General features: G+C 40.4%; 1 protein-coding gene across 1 annotated transcript in view; it reads right to left on the reverse strand.

The window, feature by feature from the left end:
- The window catches only part of LOC115256555 (uncharacterized), a 61999-nt gene that overhangs the window by 10310 nt on the left and 25529 nt on the right, over window positions 1–26160 (reverse strand). The window contains exon 2 of the mRNA XM_062845076.1: window positions 640–889. Within this exon, the coding sequence (XP_062701060.1) occupies window positions 640–889 (250 nt within the window). The remainder of the gene's footprint in view (window positions 1–639; window positions 890–26160) is intronic.

Genomic DNA, 26160 nt, shown 5'->3' on the forward strand with positions numbered 1-26160 from the left:
GGACCAAACTGGCGCGATGGCGTGCGTCCTGAAAGTTAAAAGCCCTAATCCCTTGAAACGCCACTAAACGCTTTGACACACTTTGAAAATCCCCTTGAACCTTCATGGATGCCCCCTTGACACCCCTTAAACTCTCAAAAAGCCCCTCTGAAATCCCCTCATTTGTTTTTTAAATGCCTTGAACAAAAGGGCCGAAACTTCCTTGAAAATCACTTCTAGTAAGCTCTCTGAAACGCTTTGATACGGTTTGTTACTCCTCTGAAACATCCTTAGAACTGCCTTGAAAGTCATCTGGAACAACGTTCAACCTCCGGGAACTCCTCTAAAATATTTCTGAAAATCTCATAAAACTTCCAACACTTAATGAGCGCACTGATGGTTGCAGACTTCCAGAGCAATTCTTTTAGAAAATGGAGTTTAAGGAAATCAAAATTCAATGGGAATCATACGAGACTGGATCTAGATGTTTAGGGGATATTTGTCGACTATGCACGGAAAATCAAATGAAAACAAAAACTTCCAGCTTCCAAAAGTTCCTATTTTGAGTACGGGTTTTCTCTCGTGTAGAACTAATGAACATTTTTTTAAATTACAGAAATAGCTGATTACACAAACATCTCATCAAACGCCCATACTCACCCCTACTGGGTCCATGGCCAAGGATCGGCCCGTGCGGTCCGACCGGCCCCGGTCCATGCGACTGCGGTCCCGGCCCCAGCCCTATCGACAGCGGGATGTGCTGGGGAAACGAGTGCACCGACGAGGACGCTCCCTGATGGTCCTGGTCGATCGATTCCAGCGCCACCTGGTCCGGGTCGTTCTCGCGCGTTTCCACCTCATCGGGGCTGACCGCTTTGACCACCTCCACCGTATCGTCGGCCACCGTTATCTGCGCGGGGAAAGGAAAAAAAGACGAACGACACGTGATTAGCTGCTCAAACTTGTCAATCAACGCTCGCTCTCTCTGGAACGGAGCTTAAGGGCAGGTTGCGGACAGTTGTTAGTTGGGCTGTCAGAGAAAAGTGAAATTATGTCACTTTCCAGTCGCGGGGGGGTTTGTGTGATATCGTGATTGTTATGGATGGAAACTTTTCATTTCTGAGGAGCTACGGGGCACGCAGGAGAGATATCGCACCACCATCACCATCCACTACGCGGACAGCATGTGGATCTTGCGCGCATCCGGTCCAGAGCGGTTGATCGGATTTCTATTTTTTTTTTCTTGTCTGTAACAAATGGTCACCAGTCAGTGATAGACTGGTAGTTGCGCATTCTTGTTTTGAACCAGCCGCTACTGCGGAGTCAAGTGCATTACATTCCCGCGTTTGTGGATGCGCGCTTTCCAATTTTTGCCATTTTTTTCGCGGTTTGTTGTACACAGTAGCATTTAAAAATTGTGTGACGGATAGCTTAAATTTTTAATAATCAAAGAATTAAAACAATAATGTAGAGGTTTTTTGTGTAGCTTAATTGTAACAACGAGGAATCGTTAGAAGAAAATAAAACTATACTTTGTAAATGATCAAGGTTAAAGCATGTAAATTCAATGATAAGAATCGATGCACACAGATTTTACAGATAATTGTACAATTGCCAGAATGTTTCTCACGGTAATAGTCATATCACAGAAAAATCGAAGACAAATCGTTCAATGATAACGAAACATAACCCCCCTTATGCTCAAATTTTTATCATGATTTGAAATCGATGTCAATATGATTAAATGATTTTATAGAGGATAACGTGCCTCTGGAGCCGGCTATCTGATACCTGTTTCAAGGATTCAAGGAGTTTTTTAAGAGCATTCCGCCAGGTTTCATTGGCGATTAAATGACCCTTAAGGGCGATTCAGACGACCCCAGAAGCCTTTAAAGGGCGTTACAAGACGTTTTTAGGGGCAAAAGTATTTCAGAAGTACTTCAGAGAGTTTTAGGTTCTCCGGAACGTTTCCAGGGCGTTCTGAGAGTTAAAAGAGCATTTGATAGCATTTCAGGGACGTTTCAAGGGGGTTTCAGAAGCATTATGAAGGTGTCCCAAGGGGTTTCAGGGGCATTCAACATCAATTATGTTGATTTCAAAGGGATAACGGAGGCGGTCAAGGTTGTATCAGGGGGTTCCGGGAACAACATTGAATCCTAAGGTTTTTGTGAAGAGGTCTCTAAAAATCATCATATAATTTCCTTGAATACCTCCGAAATCCCCCTTAACCCTTTGGAGCCGGAGGGGTCATATATGACCCCAGCATAGGAACGGCTGTATAAACTCACCCATTTGATAAAACAGAAAACTGTTGATGATGAACCTGGGCTTGTTAGGTAAAATTAAGTGAATACAGAATACTGTCTTCGGCAAAGTTACTGCAAATTGACTCCTCTATTACAGAAAAATGGCCATATTAGTATTTGGGGCTTCATTGACAACCTAGAACATCCTGAACACCATTAAATTTGGAAAATAATTGACATACCAGTTGAACTAAAAGCTGAACATGGATGTGGGTTACGTTTATATGTATTCATCTAACCTTTGTCAAGAATACCAAAAGATGTTCTAGGTGTTCCAAACTGTCCTAAAGTAATACATTTCCGTCAAATCTACAAGAATAATTTTATGTATTTTCGCCACAAATAATATCATGGCATAACCAACTGGGATCCGTGAGGCTCTTGACATTTACAATGCCATTTATAGACACCATTGGGATATTCCAGGTCAGCCAAACTACTTTGGAGTTCAGAACTTCAGGTCTACCCTCGTAACAGGAGCCATATCTGTTATACTGAGTAACGTTGCATAATCAACCGCAGTTACTGGAGTAATCTGAAGTCTACTAGCTTATTACAAACCATTGGGACATTCAGGATCATCCAAGCTGTACTATAATGAAGTCCTTCAAATTTACAAGAATAACTTTATGTGTTTTCGTCATAAATAATAGTAGTGCATAATCTGCTGAGCTCCGTGAAGCTTTTGAAATCTCAAATGCCATTTAGAGACACTATAAGAATGTTCCAGGTCAACCAAACTATCTTGGAGTTCAAAATTTTAGGTCTTCACTCGTAACATCAGCTATCTCTGACATACTGAGTAACGTTTCATAATCAATTGCGGCGACTGGGCCAAACTGAAGTCTACTATATATTATTATGAACCTTTGGGACATTGAGAGTCATCCAAACTATCCTGGAGTTCAGCTCTTGATGGTAACAGTAGTTATTTTCACAATAAACTTTAAACTGTAATCTGTAATCACCCTGGCACATCATGAGTCATTTCAAGATAGTTTTGAGATATTCCAGATCAACAACAGTACTCCGGAGACCATAGCTCCAGGTCTACACTTGTGGTAATAGCTTTTGCCACTACGTTAAGTAGTGTTACATAATCCACTGTACTTACCAAAGAAGTTGGAGTAACAATAAGCGTTGTTATATATTGTTAGGATATTATGGGCTTCCTTACTGTTATGAAGGATAGCTGATGAAAACAACCACTATGACATGAGGTGATTTCATTTCAGATAGTAATGGTACACTATATTTTTTTTGATAATTTAGCTATGTCGTAGTCTCTGGTTGTATTCTGTGAGCTCCAGTAAGTATAATAGATTATGCAACATAACTCTATATAGCTAAAACGGAAGCATCAATTGCTGTAGATGCCAGATATTAAATATCAGAATAGTTTGGATGGCCCCGGCTAAACTTATGATGTCCATTGAATACTCAGAAGATTTGTTGGACTTGATAGATTATAAATCTTACCTTTGTATAATGAAGGCTACCGTTACACTCGTAGACTTTAGAGTATAATCTCAAGAATGGTTTGGATGACCTAGGATATCCCGGTCTGATACTGTATATAGAATTTGCAAAAGACTTACTGATCATGATAGATTACAAATTGTAGCTTTGTGTTATGAAAAAAGTTACCGTTACACCCGTTGACTTTAGGATGTAAACTCAAGAACAGTTTGGATGACCTAGGATAGACTGAATGATCTGATACTTTCTATTTACCTTACAGAAGACTTACTGGACATGATAGATTACAAACCGTTGCTTTGAATACTGAAGGAAGTTATCGTTACAACCGTAGACTTGAGGATCTCAACTCAATAACTGTTTGGATGACCAAGGATATCCCGACTGATCTGATGAACTTTCAGAAGACCTAGTGGACATGATAGATTACAAATCGTAGCTTTGTATAATGAAAGAAGTTACCGTTACACCCGTAGAGTTTAGGATTAAAACTCAATAACTGTTTGGATGACCAAGGATATCCCAACTGATCTGATACTGTCTATTGAATTTTTGGAAGACTTATGGATGAGGTAGATTACAAATAGTAGCTTTGTATAAAGAAATAATCTACTGTTGCATCCGTAGACTTTGGGATCTATCCTCAAGAACAGTTTGGATAACCCAGGATATTCTGACTGATCTGATACTGTCTATTGAACTTTCAGAAGACTTACTGGACATAATAGATTACAATTCGCAGCCTTGTATAATGATAGAAGTTACCGTTACACCCGTAAACTTTAGGATCTAAACTCAAGAACAGTTTGGATGACTTAGGATATCTCGACTGATTTGATATTGCCTATTAACCTTTCAGAAGACTTACTGGACATGATAGATTACAAATCGTAGCTTTGTATAATAAAAGAAGTTACCGTTACACCCACAGACTTAAAGATCTTAACTCAAGAATAGTTTAGATGACCTAGGATATCCAGATAAATATTCTGCATAATATTTTACCATTTTTATACTATTGACTTCCAAAACTACAGAAAAACGTAGACAAAACTCCATAATGACGCTTGGAAAAATTCCGGCTTCAAAGGATTAAACCTCCTTGGACATGTAACGCTCCTGAGACCTCCTAAAACCCACGAAACGCCTGCGTAAGGCCTTTGAAACACGCCATAAGTTCTCTGTAAATTATTGAAATGCCTCCGAAATTTCTCCAAAATCCCCTTGGACTTCAAGGCACAAGGCACATAAGACCCTCCGAAACTCCCGAAAACGCCTGGTAACACCTACGAAATCCGCCAAATATTCTCTGAACTTCCTGAAATGCCTTCGAAATCCCCCTAACCCCCTCCACCACATGAGATCTCTTGGAACCTCCTAAAACTCTTTGAGACCACTTGAGACGCCCTTAAACTACCCTGAGACCTCATGGTACCCCCTGTAACGCCATTGAGACTCGATGGAACTCCTCCCGAACCCTCTGAACTTCTTAAAGCGCCCCGGAGCCCCCTGGGCATCCTTGAAGCCTCCTGAGAGGACCCGAAACACTCTTGAAACATCCCTGAGATCTCCTGGTGTTCCACTGAAACCCCTTGGGACCCCATGAAAATGCCACAAAAGTTCAGTTTATTGTGTGCAGTGGCTTATAAGAAATTATAATTTCCCCAACGGGGGAGGAAAAAACCCAGCAAAGCACCTGCAACCTCCCTTTGCTCCCCTATCAACGACCCCAGGGTACCGTTGCCATAGCGACCGTCAATACTAGTTGTCTAATACACAATATAGGTTCTAAATAGCCGTAGTGCGTGGACTTAGTCCACAACGCGATTGATCCCGGATTAAAAGTGCAGTGCATAACAATTACCTGGTTTTAGTGTATGGAAACGATTGATTTTATTTGCTTTTGCGTGTATAGTTCTACGGCAACAGAAAAACACCCAGAGCACATAGATATCTTGTCATGGCTCATCGATCCCATTGAACTTGATTTTCCATCAATTCATAGAAATTCATTCAAGTTTCATAGGAGTTGCAGAAGGGTTTCAGTTCTTTGGCGTCCCGGGGATTCCTAAGGGCTTCTAAGGGGGGTTCAAAGATGTTCAGAGGAGTATCAAGCATTTTAAGGGAGTACCAGGGGGGTTTCCGGCGGGATTCATGGATAATTTAGAGGGCTTCAAGGAAGTCTGATGGGTATTCAGAGGGGTTTCAAGGCGCTTGAGGGTTTCAGGAGGTATAAGGGATATACCTGCTGGATTGCCCTTGGAATCACGCTGTAAAGGTCCTGAAACCCCATGCAACGTTCCTAAAACCCTCTAATACACCCCTATACACTGACATCCTCTGGAACGCCTCTGATGCCCCCTGAAATCCCTTGGAAGGCTCTTTAAACCCTTTAAACTAGCTGAAACACCCTGAAACGTCCCTGAATATGCGTAGAACACCACTGAAACGTCCCTGAAACTCTTGAAATCCCCTAGAATGCTCCTTACACACTCTGAAACCCGCAGAAGCACCCTGAAACATCTTTGAAATCCTATGAAACGCCCTTGAAACCCACTTGAATAAACCAGCAACCCCCTGAGTCCTCTGGAAAACCCCTGGAAGCTCCTTAAATGCCTTCCGTATTCCTTTGAAGGAAAATTAAACGCTTCTGAAACACCTTAAAACTCGTTGGAACACTCCTGAAACAATCTGAAACGCATTGAACAACCCACACCCTGGAATGTCCCTAAGACCCCATGGAACGCCCCTGGGTCCCTCTGAAGCACCCCTGAAACTAACTGAAATGCACCAGAAATCTCTTTCAAACCCATGGAGCGCTCATAAAACCCCATGGAACACCCCTGACAGTCGAGTCAGGAACATCTTAAAACACCCCTGAAACTCACAGGAACATCCCTGAAACATCCCAGAAGCCCCTTGTAACACCCTTGGAACGCCCCTGGGACCCATTGACATCCCCTGGAACGCTCTCAAAATCAGCCGGAATACTCTGGAAGGTCCCTGAAACATCATGGAACGCACCTGAAACCCCTGGAATACTGCTGGAACGTCCCTGAAATGCACTAAATCCACTGAATATCCCAGAAACTTCATGGAACGCCCCTAGAACTCCTTGAAAACGCCTGAGACGCTCTTGAAATCCACTGACACTCACTGGAATGCCCTGGAACCTCCCATAAACCACATGGAACGCCCCGAAAGCCCTATGAATCCTCCTGAATGCACATGACACTCTCAGAATCACCCTGGGACCTGAAGCCCCGTGAAACACCTTTGGAACCTCTTGAGATAATCATATCATCTGACAGGGCTGCGGTAACACATGTGAGCTGCGGAAGTTGAGTAGCTCTGATTTCTGAATTCTGGCTTCTACCTTCTGGTTTAGGCTTCAGGTTACTTCTTTCCAGCTTCTGGCATTCTAGGGGTTCTCAGGGGGTATCAAGAGAAATCCAACAGGTCTCAGGAGCAGTTTAGGAGGTTTTAAGGAGTATCAAGGAGCTTCTTCGGATCGCAGGGGCGCTTCAGGAATCTCAGGGGCGTTTCAGGGGATTTCACTTAAAATATGGGAGTTTCGGGGGGTTTCAGGGTCATTTCAGCGGTCCCAGGAGCATCTCAGAAGTGTTTCTGGAGGTCTTAAAGGGTATCAAGGGGGTTTTAAATCGTTTCGGAGAGTACTACGGGGTTTCAGAAACATTAAGGAGGTTCAGGTTCTGGACAGGCGATCTCGAGGGGTCCCAGAGGGTATCAGTAGGGTTTTAGGAGGTCTCTAAGGCATTTCAGGAGGTCTTAGGTGACAAGTTGGAGATTTACAACTTCCGAGCGATCACAATTCTGAAAGCCGTATACAAAGTGCTATTCCAGATCATCTTCCGTTATCTTTCACTCAAAATAAATTAGTCTAAGAGAGGTTTTCAAGCAGGCTACGTTGATGGTCACTTGACAACGGACCAAATCTTCACCGCGGTGGCAAATCCTCCAGAAATACCGTGAATACCTGGTTCCAACGCACCACCTGTTCATAGATTTCAATGCAGCGTACGACAGTATCGACCGCACAGATCTATGGAAAATCATGGACAAGAACGGCTTCTCTGGGAAGCACACTAGACTGATCAACGCAACGATGGACAGTGTAACAACGCATCTTCAGTGGAAGTCGGGCCTACTACGGTCTGTGGTTGAAAAAAAAATTCACAATCACACCAATTGTGCCAAGTACAAAACGCTGATAAGACCGGTGGTACTCTACGGAACAAGACCTGGACTACGCTCGAGGAGAACTTAGGACTATCTTTCACGGTGTGCAGGAGAACGGTGTGTGGCGGTGAAGAATGAACCATGAGGTCGCTGCACTCTATGGCGAACAAGCATCCGGAAGGCCGCAAAAGCTGGAAGGATACCAATGGCAGGGTATGTAGCAAGAATTCCGCACATCAACCCTGCATAGCTGTGGTGTAAACCAGGCTTGGCATTGGTCACCGTTGGTAATCACTTTCACGTAACAGAAAACATTCTTCCACATTCACATTCTCGTAATCGCAATAGGCTCATCAAATCGCCTACGCCGTTGCTCAGGAGCTTTTCGGGATGCGAATGTCCATCGAACGAAAGGTTCGAGTAACCATAGAAAACTTCAATGAAGTTTTATTTTTTTTAACAACGACCGTCATCGATTACCAAATCGACGGTCATGAAGGTCAATGCAGCAGTTGCAAAACTACTGTGTTTATCCAAATGATTTGGCCGCTTTGAATTCTCACCACTGAGGATTAGTTTTCACGAGTAGTGAAGACTATTGAGTTATTGGTCCAGTTTAGTTATGAAATATCGTTTAATACAGGTTAACTGCTGGCCGCAGTGGGAACAAACTGTTCTTTCCATTTTTATGTAAAATCAATCTATTCTACTGTTTAGCTCTTTGAATCTTCCCAATAGAAAAGGTATTGATGATACTTTCCCTGGTCCGAACACTCACATATATAAAACCACACGAGAGACCGCAGCGGATTATAAATTTTCTCATAAATGCAAAAGAAATAATTAAACAAAAAATTTTGCACCAAATATTTATTTACATAGACACATTTTGGTTCACTATTGTTCACTTCATTCCTCTGGGATACTGTCGAATTTTCCCGGCAGTACCTGGACGGTTTAAGCCGAGGGTTGGGGATGAACATGCAGTCAAAATCCAAAATAAAATGTATTCAAATCTGTGATTCGTCCGACACCTGTTACTACAGTAGTCCTAGAAAGAACTCATCAGATGGAATGCTGTCGTTTGGAGAAAACCTGTCAAACTTAACTCGCCAGCTTACGATCCGCCGATATCCAGGAACGTTTGGCTGGTCGATATCAACAGGGTAATGTCATCGGTCCTTATATATCCAGAGGTTCTTTCACTAGAATAAAACGGAAAACGGAATTTACAAAAAAAATCTCTGCAAGTAATTCAACAAATCTGTACCAATTGCAGCTCTACACCAAGCAATGTGCGGATGATGGAGGAGACGGTAACAGAATTCGGATTGCATAAACGACAAGAGTATGGTAAGGTCTAGGTCTATTTCTCAGCCAACAAAAGTGGTATTGTACTAAATTTTCTTCTGGTACCTATTTAATTGCAGATTGTTCGAGGACCTGAATGAGCCGTGAGAGACGGTTAATTAACTGAAGGTCGGAGTCTATGACGGTCAAGCTAACAAACGAATCGTAACGGTCAACAATGGTTTCTTGGTTACGGGTTTTCCATTAGCGTATGCGATCTATGGTTGCTAACATCGTGGTTGCCTGCGAAGGTCGATACAAGCAAAACCGTGGCATACTTGTGAATCTCGCGACCAATGCCAAGCCTGGTGTTAACAAGAGATTCGGATGATACAAGCAGACCAGGGTGGACCAGGTCAAGAATGATCTGACAAATGTGGGACGTGGTCGAGAATATAAGACTGCAGCCACGAACCAAGTGTTGTGGCGAGCAGGCCCATGCACAGAAAAGCGAAAAGGGAGGGGTTTATTGAAGTTACCGGAAAAGGAGTCCGATTTGATAGGATCTATAGAAAATCGACGTCGCATCGTACACGAAACAACTTATTGTCAATCAAATCCTGATCGTTACTGTAGCGGCTGTGGTAAGCCCAGCCGGCTTAAAAAACAAGCCGGTTTTCGTCGGTTTTAACGATCGACCACCACAGTGTACCGGTCGCGCCACCGAACCACCAGCAAACGAGAGACCATCAATCTGTTATCATCGTCGTAACTCGCACTTGCCCTGCTGTGGAATGATGACGGTATAGGCAGCGGGGTACCTACGTGTGTCACTTCAAAGGCAACCAAACCGCACTGCGCTGCAATGCACCGCTCTTGTTTGTGAAGGGACAAAACACACAAAACGAAGCAATCTTCGCAACCGAAACCGAAAGTGGACACTAGCAACTACCAACTGGAAGATGGAAGCTGCCAGTTGGAAGCAAACCGGTGTGCCGGTACGGCCCTTCGATAAGCTTCAACTTTCGTACAGTCAGTGCTGACAGGTGAGATACGACGATGTGTGAAAGTGATCGATCTCGATCCGTCGCCGCCGAATTTGGGAGATGCAGGTGGCACGTATCCTGCTTTGGCGTGGTGTACCGGACGGGCTAGCAGGGGAGAAATCCGGAAACGGTTCCAGGAAATTTGGTGCATGGGAAAGTTCCGTTTGTACCGGGAGGATACATATGGAAAAGCCGCAACATGGAAGGGTTTTTATATAAAGAAACAGCTTGAGATATTTATGCTTTAGGTTATCGCCTGAACTATTTTCAAAAACTTCTTTCAATAGAATGGTGATCTAGTTTGTGATTCACATTTATGATTATTCTTTATGACAGACATTCGATAACTTATCAATGTTTACGGGTAATAAATTTAATGCGATCCAAAAAAAATCTAGATATTATTCCACTACTGGGGTAGATCGTAACATTGGAAAAAGGTTCATTACATACACTTCAGGAAAACAAGGGAAGTCCGGGAAGTTTAAAGAGAGCTTCAGGGGGTTCCTGAGGAAATCATGGGGCTTCACGGGGGCTTACGAGAACTTTTTGACAACCTCAGGGGGTTTTATATGGGATTCATGGCGTTTCAAGGGGTTGTCAAGAGCTTCGTGGGGGTTCCCGGGGACTTTCTGAGGGTTGTTAAGGTGTTCCAAAGTACCTCAGTGTGCTTAAGTAAGTTACAGGAGGTCTCAAAGTGCGATCCTGGCAATTTAAAAGAACCCAGACAACCAGGCATCGCATAGGGATGCACGCTGTACATCGTATAAAGTACTATTTTAAGTCACTATCGCATATATGTACGGCTGAAGGACAATTTTCATCGCATATGATGTTATTTTTTGAACTTACTGCGATGTATCTGGTAAAATCATATAAGAGTGCAAATTAACTTTCATAATGCATGACTACATCGTAGTAGACGCTTGAGTGCGACGAACTTTGCTTATTCGCAAAAGCGTGCGAATGAACTCGCAAAGTGTCAAATGAATTCGCATAATTGCGTATTGCTGTGTGCGTTCAAGATGCAAACAGTGCCCAAATGCGCTTCAAACGCGGTTACACATGTTACCAAAGCCAACGTAGGAACCATAGTCAATATCACCGCCAACCTAGAATTCGAAAGCTCCCACTGACATCGGGTTACTTGTTGGAAAATCTTACCGCATTTGGTGCTCCCGCATTTGATATTTGCATTTTGAATGCACACAGCAATACTGCGATGATTATACGACTTCGCTTGGTGCTTTTCTAATTATGTCAGTTTTACTCGCATTGGTGTACAAACAAAATCGCATAAAAGTGAAAATAAACTCGTTCAAATGTACATACAAACTCGCATAAGCTAGAATAATAGACATATATTAGACTTCTAATGGCGCAACAAATCTTGTGACTAACATCTAGTAGGTGTGTGTCTTGGATGTGGTACTTAAAGTGTCAAATTTTAATGAATTTGATCATAGCAATCTTAAATGAATACCAAAACAAATCCTTCCATGTGAAAAGTCAATCGTTACGATCTTTATTCGTAATATTTGGGGTTTTGTGTCGCCGATGGCTCTCTGTACTAATGGGTGTGCAGAAATGAAAATTGTAAGAAACTGTTAGATGGTTTTACTTTAACAACCGCCAAGATTCACCTTGTGTCAGAACCTAAAAAGTGTCATCGTTCGCACTTCTTGCTCTTTGACTAAATACGGGTGACCCGAAACTACTTTAGATACACAGGAAATTGCATAACTGCATTTAAAAGTAGAATAGTGCGTATCGGCAATTTCTTTTGCTTGCTGCAGTCAGTGGTCATCCAAACTAGTATCCGAGACTCTCGTAAAAGATAATGTATCGGGGAAGCTGATTTAGCACCTTAAAATACCAATAACAGTGAGGTCTAAATGCCTACAGTAGCCTGAATTACTTAGGAATTTTCGCCCAGAATGGAGAGTCTGGCCATCATAGTCTTGGTGGTTCTGACTAAATTTCCTAAACTGACAAAGCCAGACTCTTCAAAGATCTATAGATTTGTTCACTCTAGAATAAATAGGATCCTTTAAATAGTATTCCAATTAAATTCTCACGGGGTGGAGCGGGGAGAGGGTCCTGGTTGATAGACAAATTTAATGAATTGGCACAGGTAAACGCAAATTGACCGGACGCATTTTGGGCTTCAGCTCAACTTCTAATAAATGCTGTGTAGGACTGCTTGTCTGCAAGAGTCCGCATTGTCATCGGTATAAGTGGTATGTCCCGTATATGCCAGATCCTAGACCAGATCAGTCTCCAAACGGTTCACTTCCGCAGACTGTTTATCTAAAAATAGAAAAAAATAAATAAATACTATTTGACACATTAAGTACCACCGAAGCACGCCTTTCGAAAATCAGGACTACTGTGGTTGAATCATCCTAGTCACAACCTGAGAGAGAGGAGACAGCTGGCTTCGACTGCGTGCTACTTAATGTCAAGGACGACCTGTCACAAACTGTCACCGCAAACCGAGCTGAAAATCGCACATTGATGGTGTGGAGTGGCCAAATATCCAAAAGATCTTATCAAAATTTTGCTCCGTTTGTTGTATTTAAAAAAGATCAAATAATAATGATCAGTTTCCCACGACCAGCGCAACGAATCCATTTATTTTCCATGCTCTGTCGCAACGAACTAATATGCAATTCATTTTTGACCAATAATATATTTTCAAACCATTGTGCGGCGCTAAAAGTTGTAAAAAGAAGTAAGAAGAAGACATGTAAACATCGTGGCTGTCAGTGAGCTGTCTCCTCTCTCTCAGGTCACAACCACAGTATGGGGAAATAGCGCCTCTAGCGTTCTATACTTGTACTTCTTTTGCTAGAATCGTTAACGTTGGCATATTGCGATGTGATATGTGATAACAATGAAAGAGGTGCTGTTTAAGTTGCAGAAGGTGCTATATTACGTCGCAATAGTGCATACCGTACATCGCATAAGATATCGCTTCATGTCATATAGCGTCATTATTTTCCCGTCAATGCACGTATAGCGCCTCCACTTTTGTACGCATAAGGCACTTTTACTGCATCTTATGCGTTGTAACTTTACCGCATAAAAGTACGTATAACATGAACATAAACTTCATTATACGTGCAAATTGGTTGTCTGGGAAGTTTCTGGGTATTTTATGAGTCTCTGGGACATCAAGAATTTTCAGGGGTTTTCAAGGGGGTTTCGCAGGGTTTCAAAAGCCTTGAGGAGAGCTTCAGGATGGGGCGATGGAGGGCGGAGGGGAATGGCTTTTCATTCTTCCGAGCGGTTTCAAGGCGTTCCAGTTGATTTCAGGTGGTTTCAGGTGGGCTCTGGCCCACCACTTAGGCTCAGACAGTCTTAGAAAAGTTTCTGGTGTCTCAGAGAGAGAGAGAGAGGTTTACGAGTGTCTTAAAATGATTTCTAAGAGGTTTCAGAGGGCTTTTTAATAGGTTTTAAAAAGTTTCAAGGGGTTCCTAAAAGTTTAAGGAAGTTGATACTTAGTTAAACATGTGACCTCATATATCCCATCTCTTGAGGGTTGTCAGGATAGGGAATCTCCATGGCTTGTCATAGGCTTTGGATAGGTCTAATGAGAGTACATCTACGTACAGGTTCCCACTCGACATTTTCTTAAAAATAGGTAGACTCTGAAAAGCACGTTTTCGTAATCACACCGAAATCTGTTGACAGGCGACGATCAACCATCCAAGTTATCATTTTGGAGAATACTGGCGACGGAATCAATGACCAGAATGTCTAGAAAGATGGATTATTAAGGTCAAGCTTCATATTGCCCATCACAAAACAGAAGTCTTTGAAGTAGTTCAAAAGATGGAGACCACGTAATTGCTGCGAAACTCGCATTGAAGTACCTATGGTGGATGATTGCCTGAACTTCAAGTAGCACGTCCACTAGGCAGTATACTGTCATGGTAAATTTAGAACTGATTATTCAAGGTTTCCAATCTTCGGCACCCCTGCACTGGAAATAACGTCAGTTGATCCATGAGAATATTATTTGTGTGAATATTTCGTAATCCACTGCATTACGTTCCCCAGCCATCTTAGTAAACTACAGCAGAATCACTTGGCATGATACGGGACCTCGCAATACAGGCGACTTGTTCAGCCAAAACACCACCCCTCAATGGCAGCTACACACTGAATGTCTCGTCATGATGCTTGCTGTCAACGATGCTTACTAGGGGAAAGACACGCAAGGGGAATGTCACTAGTCATTATTCACACCCAACAATTTGGATGATTTTTTCCAACTTGAGCAGAAATCTTTTAGTAAGAAAATTAACAAAAAAAACTGTCAAATGAAACTTATTTTCTCAAGTGTTTTTTTTTTGTAAAAGTAGCGTGCAGATGATCTTCAAAAGGCCGGCTCCAGAGGCACGTATCCTCCATTTGGGACATTTGTGCAAAGATTGCATTATTGAAGACACACTTTCTTTTATAATGAACCAATTTAATCCAAAGTAAACAAATCTTGACATAGAGTCTAGAAACTGCTTGTTTTTAATTCTGATTGTTGGTAATTGGTCGTGAAATTCACTAGTTTCTTGTCTACAACCGTAATGATTTCTAGAGCAACCAACATTATTGCTGTACAACAGATGAATAAGCCGCTCTTGAGCTTGATTTTGACAGCTGTCATTGTTACTTGGGATCTCTCCTAAATTTCCCGAATACTTGGAATACTTGGAATAATTTGGAATTCCTCAAGATATTGAGAAATACCTGAATACACTGTTCGGGAATCCCCTGACAGAATTTCCAAATGAAACTTTGAAGAAAGTTTTAGAAATATTCCTGGCGAAATCACGTGGAATACCCGAAAGAATATTTGTAGATGCAAATGGGAAAACAATCTGTAAATATTCCTATAAAAAAAACTTTTATAAAACTCCAATGGGATTCATGTGAAAATCCCAAGTAAATATTTACGACTGAATCCGAAAAGAATTACCTAAAAGTATCTTTTATCGGAATCCTAGAAATTTTTTTAGGAAATCTCATGAAGAAATATCGGGAGGAATTTGTGGGGTTATCTTTGTATGAATATCTGCAAGCTTTCCTGTTTAGGCCACTGAAAAAAATCATGCAAGCATCTTTGGAGGAGTCCCTTATGGCAAAACTGGATGTATTTCCTCTTTGTTTTGGTTTTTATTTTTTTTTATTGAATAATGGAGTAACATTTTCAAAATCGGTTTTCATACACATTAAGATGAAGGTTAGAGGTGTCTTCTGATTTTTCACCTGTTGGAAAATGTTTTTTATTTTTGCAGAATTTTTTTCGAAATTTTGTTAAAAAATGGTGTCAGTAAGAATTTCTGGAAGATGTTTCAAACGAATTCTTGGGAATATCTCCCTGAAGGATTTTTCAAAAGAGTATCTTAAAGATTTTCTGAATGAATCCCAGGAAAAGTTTCTGAAAGAATCCATTGAAGACTTTCTTAAGGAACCCTTGGAAGTATTTGGGAAGAAATTCCTGGAAGAAATATCAAAAAGCATTTAGGAATTTTCGAAAGAATCTTCAAGAAATTTTGCGGAGGCACTTCTTCTGAAGAAAACCATGGAAAAATCCCTAGAGGAATTTCCAAAATTATTGAATACCTGCAATTTCGAAAGAAATTCATGAAATGCTTTCCAAAGGAATCCATTAAGAAGCTATTAGAGGCATTTCAGAAGCATTATATGGAGATTTTCCAAAGGAATCATTGAGAGAATTTATGAAGAAAACTTAATTTTTTAAAGGATTCCAAATATTCGATTTTTATGGAACTGCTGGAAGATTTCCGGAAGAATCCATGGATGATTTTCTGAGGAAGTCCTCCTGAATGTACTCTAGAGAAATATTTGGATTTTTTTTTAAATATTTAGAGTGTTTATAGAAAGATTCCAGGAAGCAGTTTCTCTAAATTATTTATAGAGAATTTTACTATAGAATCTCTGAACAACTTTCTTGGGAAATCTCTGAAATTACTTCTTAAAGCAAACTTTTGGTCAATTCAAAATGAAGTTTATGGAAGATAGTATAGCTGAATATCAGGGAGAGTTTCTAAAGAAATGCAAAGATGAATTTCTATTGGAATCTCTTGAATCTGGAGTCCCCAATTGAGAATGACAATAGTTCCAGAACTAAAAAAAAGTTTCTTGGCAAAAAAATCGGCATCAGTGGAAGATTTTGTAATGGAATGAGGAAATTTCAGGTGTAATTGAATTTTTAAGAAAATTCTGGAAAATTTCATGAAACCCTTGGAAAAATATCAGGAGGAATATTTGAAGAAAATTCTAACGAAATTCTTGAATTTTGAATCAGCGCATGTCAGATTTTCTATGAAGAATTCTCAAGAAATCCCTGCAGAGAACTTTCGAATGAATCCCTGAAAATTTTAAATTCCTGAAAAAAAATTCTCATAAAAAAACCTGAAATAAATTGATTAGGTATCCATGACAGATTTTGTAAGGGAATGCTTGGGGAAATTTCTGGAAGAATCTAAATTACATGAAATCTCCGAAAAACTTCCTGAGAGCCATTCTGGAAGAATTTCTGAAACAAAATCGTGTAGAATTTTATGAAAGAATCCCGGGATAAATTGTTGAATAAATTTCTGTGATGATTTCCGAAGGATTGCATGGCTGAGATTTGACGAAATCATCTTGAGAAATTTTCGAATGAATTAATTAAGCAGTCCATGTAAGATTTTTTTTATTCTATGTGAAATTTCTAGAAGAACTGTTCTTTGTCGAATTTCTGTGGAAATCCCTAGAATACTATTAAAACATTCCATTTAAATATTTACTTTAAAAATCCTGGAATTTCTGTAGGATTACAGGAATTTCTGTTAAAAAAATCTAAATCAATATCTAAACAAATTTCTGAAATAAAAAATCCGTGGATGAATTTCAAAAGTAATGCATGCAAGATTTTGAAGAGATTTATTTGTAAATTTAAAATTAATTTAAGAATGCATTTTTGAAAGATTTTTTCAAAACATCAGTAATAAAGTTTCTTTTGGAATTTCTGGAAGCATTCTTTATGAATTTTCTAATGGTATCTCTTTCTTGTTGATTTATTCGGAGAACTTGTAGTTATACTAAGCGTCAATGAAAAGTCTGCTATTCTACAAGCAAAAAAAAGTTCCTTGCCAATTTAAGGAAATTGTTCAAAGTGAAAGTACTAGAAAATCAATACCGCGTTCCTGGTCCACTCTCAAACATTTCTAATAATCAGCGATAAATGACACCAAATTACCCGACAACACCAACAAAAAAACATCTTTTTTGGTTAGACAACATTTATCATGAAAGCACCGATATTAAATTACGGGGTCTTTAAAACGAGGTCACTGGGTACATGCAAATATGCACCGAAATTTCTTCTTCCTGTTTCTCCTGGGAGTTTATATTTAGATGTGCGCCTGCCAGTCCATCTATATTGAGCTTCTCGAGAATTTTTAGCATTTCGACAAGTTTCTCTTCGACCTCTAGGTTGCGCGCCAGGGTATAATGTGTGTTGGGCACTTTGCGACGATTAACTCAAATCCGCACACCAGCGCACAATTTGCGCGCCGATTGCCTATGCGCCAAGTTTTTCACTAGCCAAATCACTATTAATCAGTGGTTTAATGAAGTAAAAGCGTTGTTACCGTCAATAATATCTTTGTTGTACATTATTTCCAGACATAAGGAAGTGCAATGTTTTAGACAATGAATGGAACCGAACCCTAAGAGAGATAGAGCTCTTGGCGCGAACCATTTTGAAACTTGTTTATTTACATTTTGTATGGCGCACAACCCGGCGCATGGGCTGTCGGCGCACGAGTTGTTGGCCGGTATGCGGATTTCAGAAAAGATTCGCAATAGTAATGCCGAAAAAGGGCCAATAATTATCGCGGCATCGCTTAACAACGTCGCTCGGTCGGCTCTTATTATCGACTTTTCGGTTGTTGCTTTCACGGATCCTGCCTGCTGCTGCTGCTGCAATATAGGTACCTAGTTGGGTTGTCCTGTTGTAATATTTATTTCCAAAGCTCACTCTGTGAGTTATTGACAGGAGTACTGATTGCACTGCTGCAGAACATCGACACGGTTGGAGGAAAGGAAATTGCTGAAGTTCACTTGCTGCATCCACCTTGCTGGTTTTAACCCTTTCGATCCCAACGCATGTCATTTCTTCTTCCATATGCATGTTGGAGAATTTCACAGGTTGTGGAGCGGACCTGGTGTGATGGTTAAAGCACGTGATTATCACGCCGAGGACCCGGGATCGAATCCCACTCCCGACATAATCACAAAATGTGTGTTCTTCCTTCGGAAGGAAAGTAAAGCGTGGGTCCCGAGATGAACTAGGCTAGGGCTAAAAGTCTCGTTAATACAGATAAAAATAAAAGAAAATCTCAGGTTGTTTTATTTGCTTCATAATAATCACTATTTGTTTCTCAATCGAAAATAAATTTGTTTCTTGAAAAATGGTAACTGAAAGAGAGGCGAACTTGAGAAGAAAATAGAGCTTTCTATTCCACAAAATAATAACTCATTTTGTAGTTCAGATCGATAAAGTGGTGGTCTAATGAATACGGAGTTGTAGGTATGAATCCCAGCGGAACGCAAACATTTTTTTCGCAAAGAATTCATTTAAAAAAACTGATCGAATGGGTTGAATCGATAGGATCTGTTTCCTCGCAGCGAAAAACCCTTGTTGTAGTAATTGAACGTTAATAATACCTGCAACCCAGAGCAAGCGGTCCCTCGGCTGCTGGTTGGTCGTCGTTCATCGTCGTTATCAACCCCAAGCTGTGCTGCCCCGTCAATAATGTCCGCGCGAGGAGCGTTCGGTCTTATCGGTTATTCTCGCTTTTTCACAGTTTACTTTACCGCCGCCGCGCCGCGCCGGTTGTTCGACCCACTGGCGATCGTATGCTGGGAACCGGGGATCAGGGTCCAAAGTCACCAGCCTCCCGCAGTCCCCGTGGTTTCGTAAAATGAAAGGGCGCAAGAGGCTTGATGGGTTCCAATATTTCTTCTGTTTGTGTTTACTTTTCCCGCTGCTGTCTGTCTGGGAGAAGCCGGCGGCTGCGCGTTTCCACGTTCGTACTGCGATCTACAATTGAAACAACCGAACCGAAAGATAGCCAAAAATGTGGTCCCAACAATTTGCCAAATTAAATACACACCCCGCCGCACACGTACGGACGAAACATGATGTCCCGAAGGAGAAAATTACATTATTTTGGTGGAGTCCAGTTTTGGTGGCGCCTTTAGTTTCTCATACTATACATTCGAAAGTAAGACATCTTTTTTTATGGATTCGGAAGGTGTTTGATGACGAGACATCCATTTTAGTATAAGGGGGTTGATTACTTTTCACTCACGAGATCCTCCTTTGCTCAAGGGTTCAATAACAAATATAACTACACATATATAGCACACTTTAGCAGTTCCTTGATAACAGATGATCACCAGTCTATGCATACAAGATGGATGTTTGCCCATCCTAAATATTCACCATATAGATGTTTGGCCCTAACACTCTTTGCTACTACTTTAACGAACTACACACTAGCGTGCGCAGGGTTCTTGCTTAGGGGGGGGCACTATAATAATGGTGCAATATATGTATGATCATGGTGCAAAATAGAATGATGGTGTTACACGCAATATGAATTCCCAAGTAGGGGTTTCAACATGTTGTGGTGCCAACATCACTAAGTACTTCATATTGTGATTCTAAATAGAGAAGGCTTCGGATGGTAATGATATCAAGGCAATACGAAACATAAACATGAAGTCATTATCTCGACTCTTATAAAATTTTATAAACGTATCAAATACAATGGAGAATATCTAGAAAATTATCAATTATAGGAAAAAAAATTGTCGTTGTGAAAGAATTTTGATCCTAGACAATTAATGATGCTAGGAGAATGTCAGAACTCCTAGATAGAGCATTTTGATCGGAATCCTTATTGCAATCTACAGAGATTCCTCCAGGATTTCTCCAAAGATTCGTGCATGAGTTCCTCCAGGAATTCCCTCAAAAAATCTTCCAATAATTCCTTCAGAAATTCCTCCAGGAAGTCTCATATATTTCTCCAGAAATTCCTCAAATAATTCCTCCAGGAATTCCTCCAGTAAATACTCCAGGAATTCTTCCAAAATTACCTCCAGGAATTCCGCCAGAAATTTCTTCTAGGAAAAATCCACTAGAAATGTCTGCCCCCAATATTTCCTCAAGGGATTCCTCTAGGAGTTGCCCCACGGAATCCCTCAGAAAATCCTAAAGGAATTTCTGAAGAATATCTTCCTGGAATTCCTTGAGAAATTCCTCCAGGAGTTTCTTCAGAAAATTATCCAGGAAATTCTCAACGAATTTCTTCAGGAATTCCTTCAGGGATTCATCCATGAATCATTTCAAAAAATCCTTCTTAAATTCCTCAACAAATTCCTCCAGAAATTTTTCGAAAAATAACGCCAGAAATTTCTACAGGAATTCCTAATCCTGGAATTCTTCCAGGTATTCCTCAAGAAATTTCTTCAAGGATTTTTCCATGGATTCTTTCAGGGAATTCTCAAACAATTTCATTAGAAATTCATTCATGGATTACTTAAGAAATTCCACAAAAAAACCTCCAGAAATTCCACCAGGAATTCTTTCAGAAATTTGCCGAGGAAGAACTCCTGAAATTCATCCAGCAGTTCCTCCAGGCATTCCTCCAGAAAATCCTCTAGTAATTTCTGCCTGAGTTCCCCAAGAATGTCTCCCGGAACCCTCCCAAGAATTCCGCGAGGAATTCCGCAAGGAAGTTGTCCAGGAAATCCTCAACGGATTCCTTCAGGAATTGCTAAGGATTTTTTCCAGCAACTTATTCAAGAATTCCTGCAGGAATTCATTCATAAATTTCTTTAGAAATTCCTCAAAAAATTCCACCAGGTATTCGTTCAGAATTTGCCCGAGTAGTTCCTTCAGACATTCCTCCAGAAATTCCTCCGAGATGCCTCCAGAGATTTCTCCCCGAAATTCATCCATGGACTCCACCAGAAAATCCTAAAGTAATTTCACCCGAAACTCTTCCAGGAATTCCGGGAGTTCCTCGAAAAATTCCGCGAGAAAGTCCACCAGGGAATCCTCCAGGATTTTTTTTCCTGAAATTTCTTCAGGAATTCCTCCAGGGATGCAATAATTAATATCTTCAGAAATTCCTCCAGATATTCCTTCAGAAATTCCTCGAGATGTTCCTTCAGGCATTCCTCCATTAATTTTCCAGGAAGCCTCATATATTTCACCAGAAATTCCTCAAATAATTCCTCTGGTAAATACTCCAATAATTCCTCCAGAGATTCCTCCTGAAATTTTCTTTTAGGAATGACTGTCAGAATTCCTACAATATTTCATCTAGGGATTCCTCCAAGAATTGATCCTCGCATTCCTCCAGATAATCCCAAATGAAACGGAACTCTCCCAGGAATTCCTCCTAGAATTCCTCGAAAAATTCCCCCATGGATTCCTCCAGGAAATTCTCAAGGCATTTCTTCAGGAATTCCTCCGAGGATTCATTCGTGAATTTCTTCAGAAATTCCGCAAAAAATCTTTCAGAAATTTCTTAAGGAAGAGCGCCAGAAATTCTACCAGGAACTCCTCCAGGGATTCCTCTAGAAAATCCTCTGGGAATTTTCACCAGAACTACAGGGATTTCTCCTTGCATTCCTCAAAGAATTCCTCAAGAACTTTTTCTAGGAGTTTCTCAAGGAGTTCCTGCAGGGGTTCGTTAAAAAATTTCTTCAGAAATTCTTAAAAAAAAATCCTGCAGAAATTCCTACAGAAATTCCTTCAGAAATTTCTCGAGGAGTTCCTTCAGGAATTTCTCCATGGAGCCTCATATACTTCTCCAGAATTTCCCCAAATAATTCCTCCAGTAAATACTCCAGAAATTTCTTCAGAATTACCTCCAGGAATTGCTCCAGAATTACCCCCAGGAATTCCTCCAGAGATTCCTCATGAAATTTCTTCTAGAAAAAATCCTTTAGGAATGTCTGCCAGAATTTCTTCAATATTTCCTCCCGGGATTCTTCAAGGAATTGCTCTACAAATTACTCCAGAAAATCCTTAAGGAATTTCTCCCGGAACTCTTCCAGGAATTCCTCCTGGAATTTCTCCAGCAATTCTTCCATGGATTCAACCAGGACATTCTACAGGAAATTCTCAAGGACTTCTTCAGGGATTCATTCCTTCAACGATTTATTCATGAATGTCTTCAAAAATGCATCCAGAAATACCTCCAGGAATCACTCCAGAAAATCCTCTAGGAATTTCTGTCAGAATTCCTCCGGAGAATCTTAAAGGAATGTTTCCCGGAACCCTTCCAAGAATTCCTTCACGTACATGGATTACAGTTTTTTAATACGAAATGCCAAAATGGTGCATGTTATTCGAATATGGTGCTGACATCACTGATTAGTTAAAAGATGGTGCGTGAGATTAGCCTAAAAATGATTCTGAGAACATCATGGGTGTGCATGAGATACTAAGAAATTGTATGTATCAGGGGTGCATTTGTTGCCACCATGATACAGTGATTCTCAACATTGGGTGATTAGATCCAAAATGCAAGAATTGCAAAAATGATGCATAGAATTTAATGTGGTGCGGAAGTCAACATGGATCAGGTACATGGAATACAGTATCCATGGATTCCTCCAGGAATTTCTCCAGGATTTTTTTCAGGAATTCCTTCAGAAATTCCTCCCTCCATGGATTCCACCAGAAATATCTCAAGGCATTCATCCAGGGATTTTTCCATGAAATCCTTCATGGAATTCTCCACATAATCCTAAATCAATTTTTCCTAGAACTCTTCTAGGAATTCCTCCAGGGATACTTCCATGAAATCCTCATGAAATACCTCCAGGGATTGCTGCCGGAATTCCTACAGAAAGTTCTCTAAGAATTTCTGCCAGAATTCCTCCAATATTGTCTCCAGGGATTCTTCCAGAAATTCATCGATTAGTTCCTCCAGAAAATCCTTAAATATTTTTTCCGGATCTTTTCCGGGAATTTCTCTAGGAATTCTTCCAGAGATTTCTTCATGAATCCCTCCGAAATTTCTTCGGGAATTCATCCATGAGTTTCTTCAGAAATTACTCAAAAAAATCCTTTATTAATTCCTCGAGGACATTCCTCCAGGAAACTTTAAATATTTGTCCAGAAATTCCTTAAAGAAGTCATCCAGGAATTTCTCTAGTTATTCCTCTAAGAATTCATAAATGAATTCCTCCAAAAAAATCTGTAGGAATTTATCCAGAAACACCTCCCGGAATGCAAACATGGATTCTCCCAGAAATTTCTCCAGAGATTCCTGAAGAAAATCATCCAGGAATTTCTCCAGGAATCCCTCCAGGAATGTTTCGCAAAAAATACCTTAAAGAATTCTTTCGGCAATTCCTCCAGAAATTCTTCCATTCATTCTTTCAAAAATTGGGAATTTCTCTAGGAATTCCATTAGGGATTTCTCCATGGATTCCTCCAGGAATTTCGTCGGGAATTCATCCAGGAGTCCATCCATTAGTTTCTTCAGAAATTACTCAAAAAAAACCTTCACAAAATCTTCGAGGAGTTCCTCTAGACATTCCTCCGGGAAGCCTCAAATATTTGTCCAGAAATTTATTAAAGAATTTATCCAGGCATTTCTCTAGTTATTCTACCAAAAAATTCTTCAGGAATTTATCCAGAAATACCTCCAGGATTTCAAACATGGATTCCTCCAGGAATTTCCCCAGAGATTCCTCAAGAAAATCATCCAGGAATGTTTCGCAAAAAAATCCTCAAAAAATTCTTTCGGAAATTCCTCCAGGAACTCCTCCATTATTCCAGCAAAAATTCCTTCGTTAAATCCATCTTGAAAACCTTCGGGAATTTCTACAGAGATTCCTCCAGGAATTTCTACAAGGACTCCTAAATGAATTCCTGCTCGGATTTCTCCAGAAAATCCTGAAGAAATTTCTCCCGGAACTCTTCCAGGAATTCCTCGAGAAATTTCTCCAGAGATTTCTACAGACATTTTTTCAGGATTTTTTTCTGGAATTTTTCTGGAATCTCTCCAGAAATTTCTCCTGGGACAACTATAAAAATTTCTCTATTTATTGCTCCAGAAAATCATCTTAAAAATTTTTCATGGATTCCTCCAAGAATTCCTCTAGGTATTACAAGAATTTATCCACGGTTTTCTCCAGAAAAAAAAAACTTCTGGAACTGTTCCAGGAATTCTTCGAAAAATTTCATCAGGTATTCCCCCATAGATTTCGCCAGGAATTTCTCCAGGAATTCCTCCAGGGATTCATCAATGATTTTTTTTTTAGATATTCCTCAAAAATCCCTCTAGAAATTCTTTTGCTCGAGGAGTTCCTTTAATCATTCCTTCAGGAAGCCGCAAATATTTTTCCAGAAATTTTTCAAAGAATTCCTTCAGGAAATCCTCCAGAAATTCTTCCAGGAATTCCTACATTTTTTTTGCTTTTCGGATTCCTTTGGGAATTACTCCTAGGATTACAGCAGGGATTTCTCTAGGATTTTCTCTATGAATATCTCCAGGGATTCCTCCAAGTATTCCTCCTGAAAATCGTCCAGAAATTCTTCCAATGATTCTTGAAAGCATGCCTCCAGAAATTCCTCCAAGATTTTTTTCGCGGATTCTTCCAAAAATTCCTTCAGCAATGACTCCACTGATTCCTCCAGAATTTGCTCCACAAATTCCTCCAAAGATTTTTCCAGTTATTTCTGCAGAGATTCGTCATTGAATTCCTCGAGTAATTCTTCCACAAATTCATGCAGGAATTTTTCCAAAAAATCCTTCAGGAATTCCTCCAGCAATTCATCCTGGAATTCCTTCATGAATTATTTCATGGATTTCTTCTGTTACCCCTCCAGTGTTTCATCCTGTTATTCCATCACGGATTCCTTCAGGAATTCCTCCAGGGATTACATCACGGATTTCTCCAGGAATTTCTCATAGCTTCTTCAAGGAATTCTTCTAGAAACTCCTCCAAATGTCCCTCCAGAAATTTCCTCAGGGATTCCTGCAGAAATTCCTCCGGACATTCTTCCAGAAGTTCCTCCAGGAATTCTTACAAGGACACCTCCAGGCATTCTCCCAAGGATTCCTTCAGGAATGCCTTCAGAGAATCCTCCAGAAATTCTTCCAGGAATTTCTCCAGGGCTTCTTCCAGGAATGCCTCCAGAGTTTACTCCAGGGGTTCGTTAATGAGCCCCTGCTGGAACTCTTCCAGAAATTTGTCCAGGAGTTTTTCAAAATATTTCTCCACAAATTCCTTCATGAATTCTTTCACGAATTCCTCTACGGATTCCCCCTGGAAATTCTTCAAAGATTCCTTTAGAAATGCCTCCAGGGAATTCCTTCAATAATTTTTCCAGCAATTCCTTTAGTAGTTCCTCCTGCAAATTCTACAGGAATTTCTCTAGACTTCTCTTCCAGTTTTTGAGAGCTACGATCAAGAATTCTTTCAAGCACTTCTTTAGTAATGCCTTCAGGGATTCCTCCAGAAAGTCCTTCAAGGATTCCTCCTGAAATTTCTCCAGGGATTTCTCCTGGAATGCCATAACGGATTACTACAGATATACGCCACGAATACGCATTGAAAGCTTTATTAATGCATAAAATTTAACGATGATACTTTATTTCGCAATTAGATACATATTTGATTCAAAGATGGTGCGTGAGATGGTGCCTGGATGATTCTGTGAACATCATGGTGGTGCATGGAATGAATGATGTATGTATGGTGCATTAGCTATGATTCTGTTATACTCGTCATGTTTCATATTAAGGTGC

Source organism: Aedes albopictus, chromosome 1 (assembly GCF_035046485.1).
Source record: "Aedes albopictus strain Foshan chromosome 1, AalbF5, whole genome shotgun sequence".
In the NCBI taxonomy this organism is placed as follows: Eukaryota; Metazoa; Arthropoda; class Insecta; order Diptera; family Culicidae; genus Aedes; species Aedes albopictus.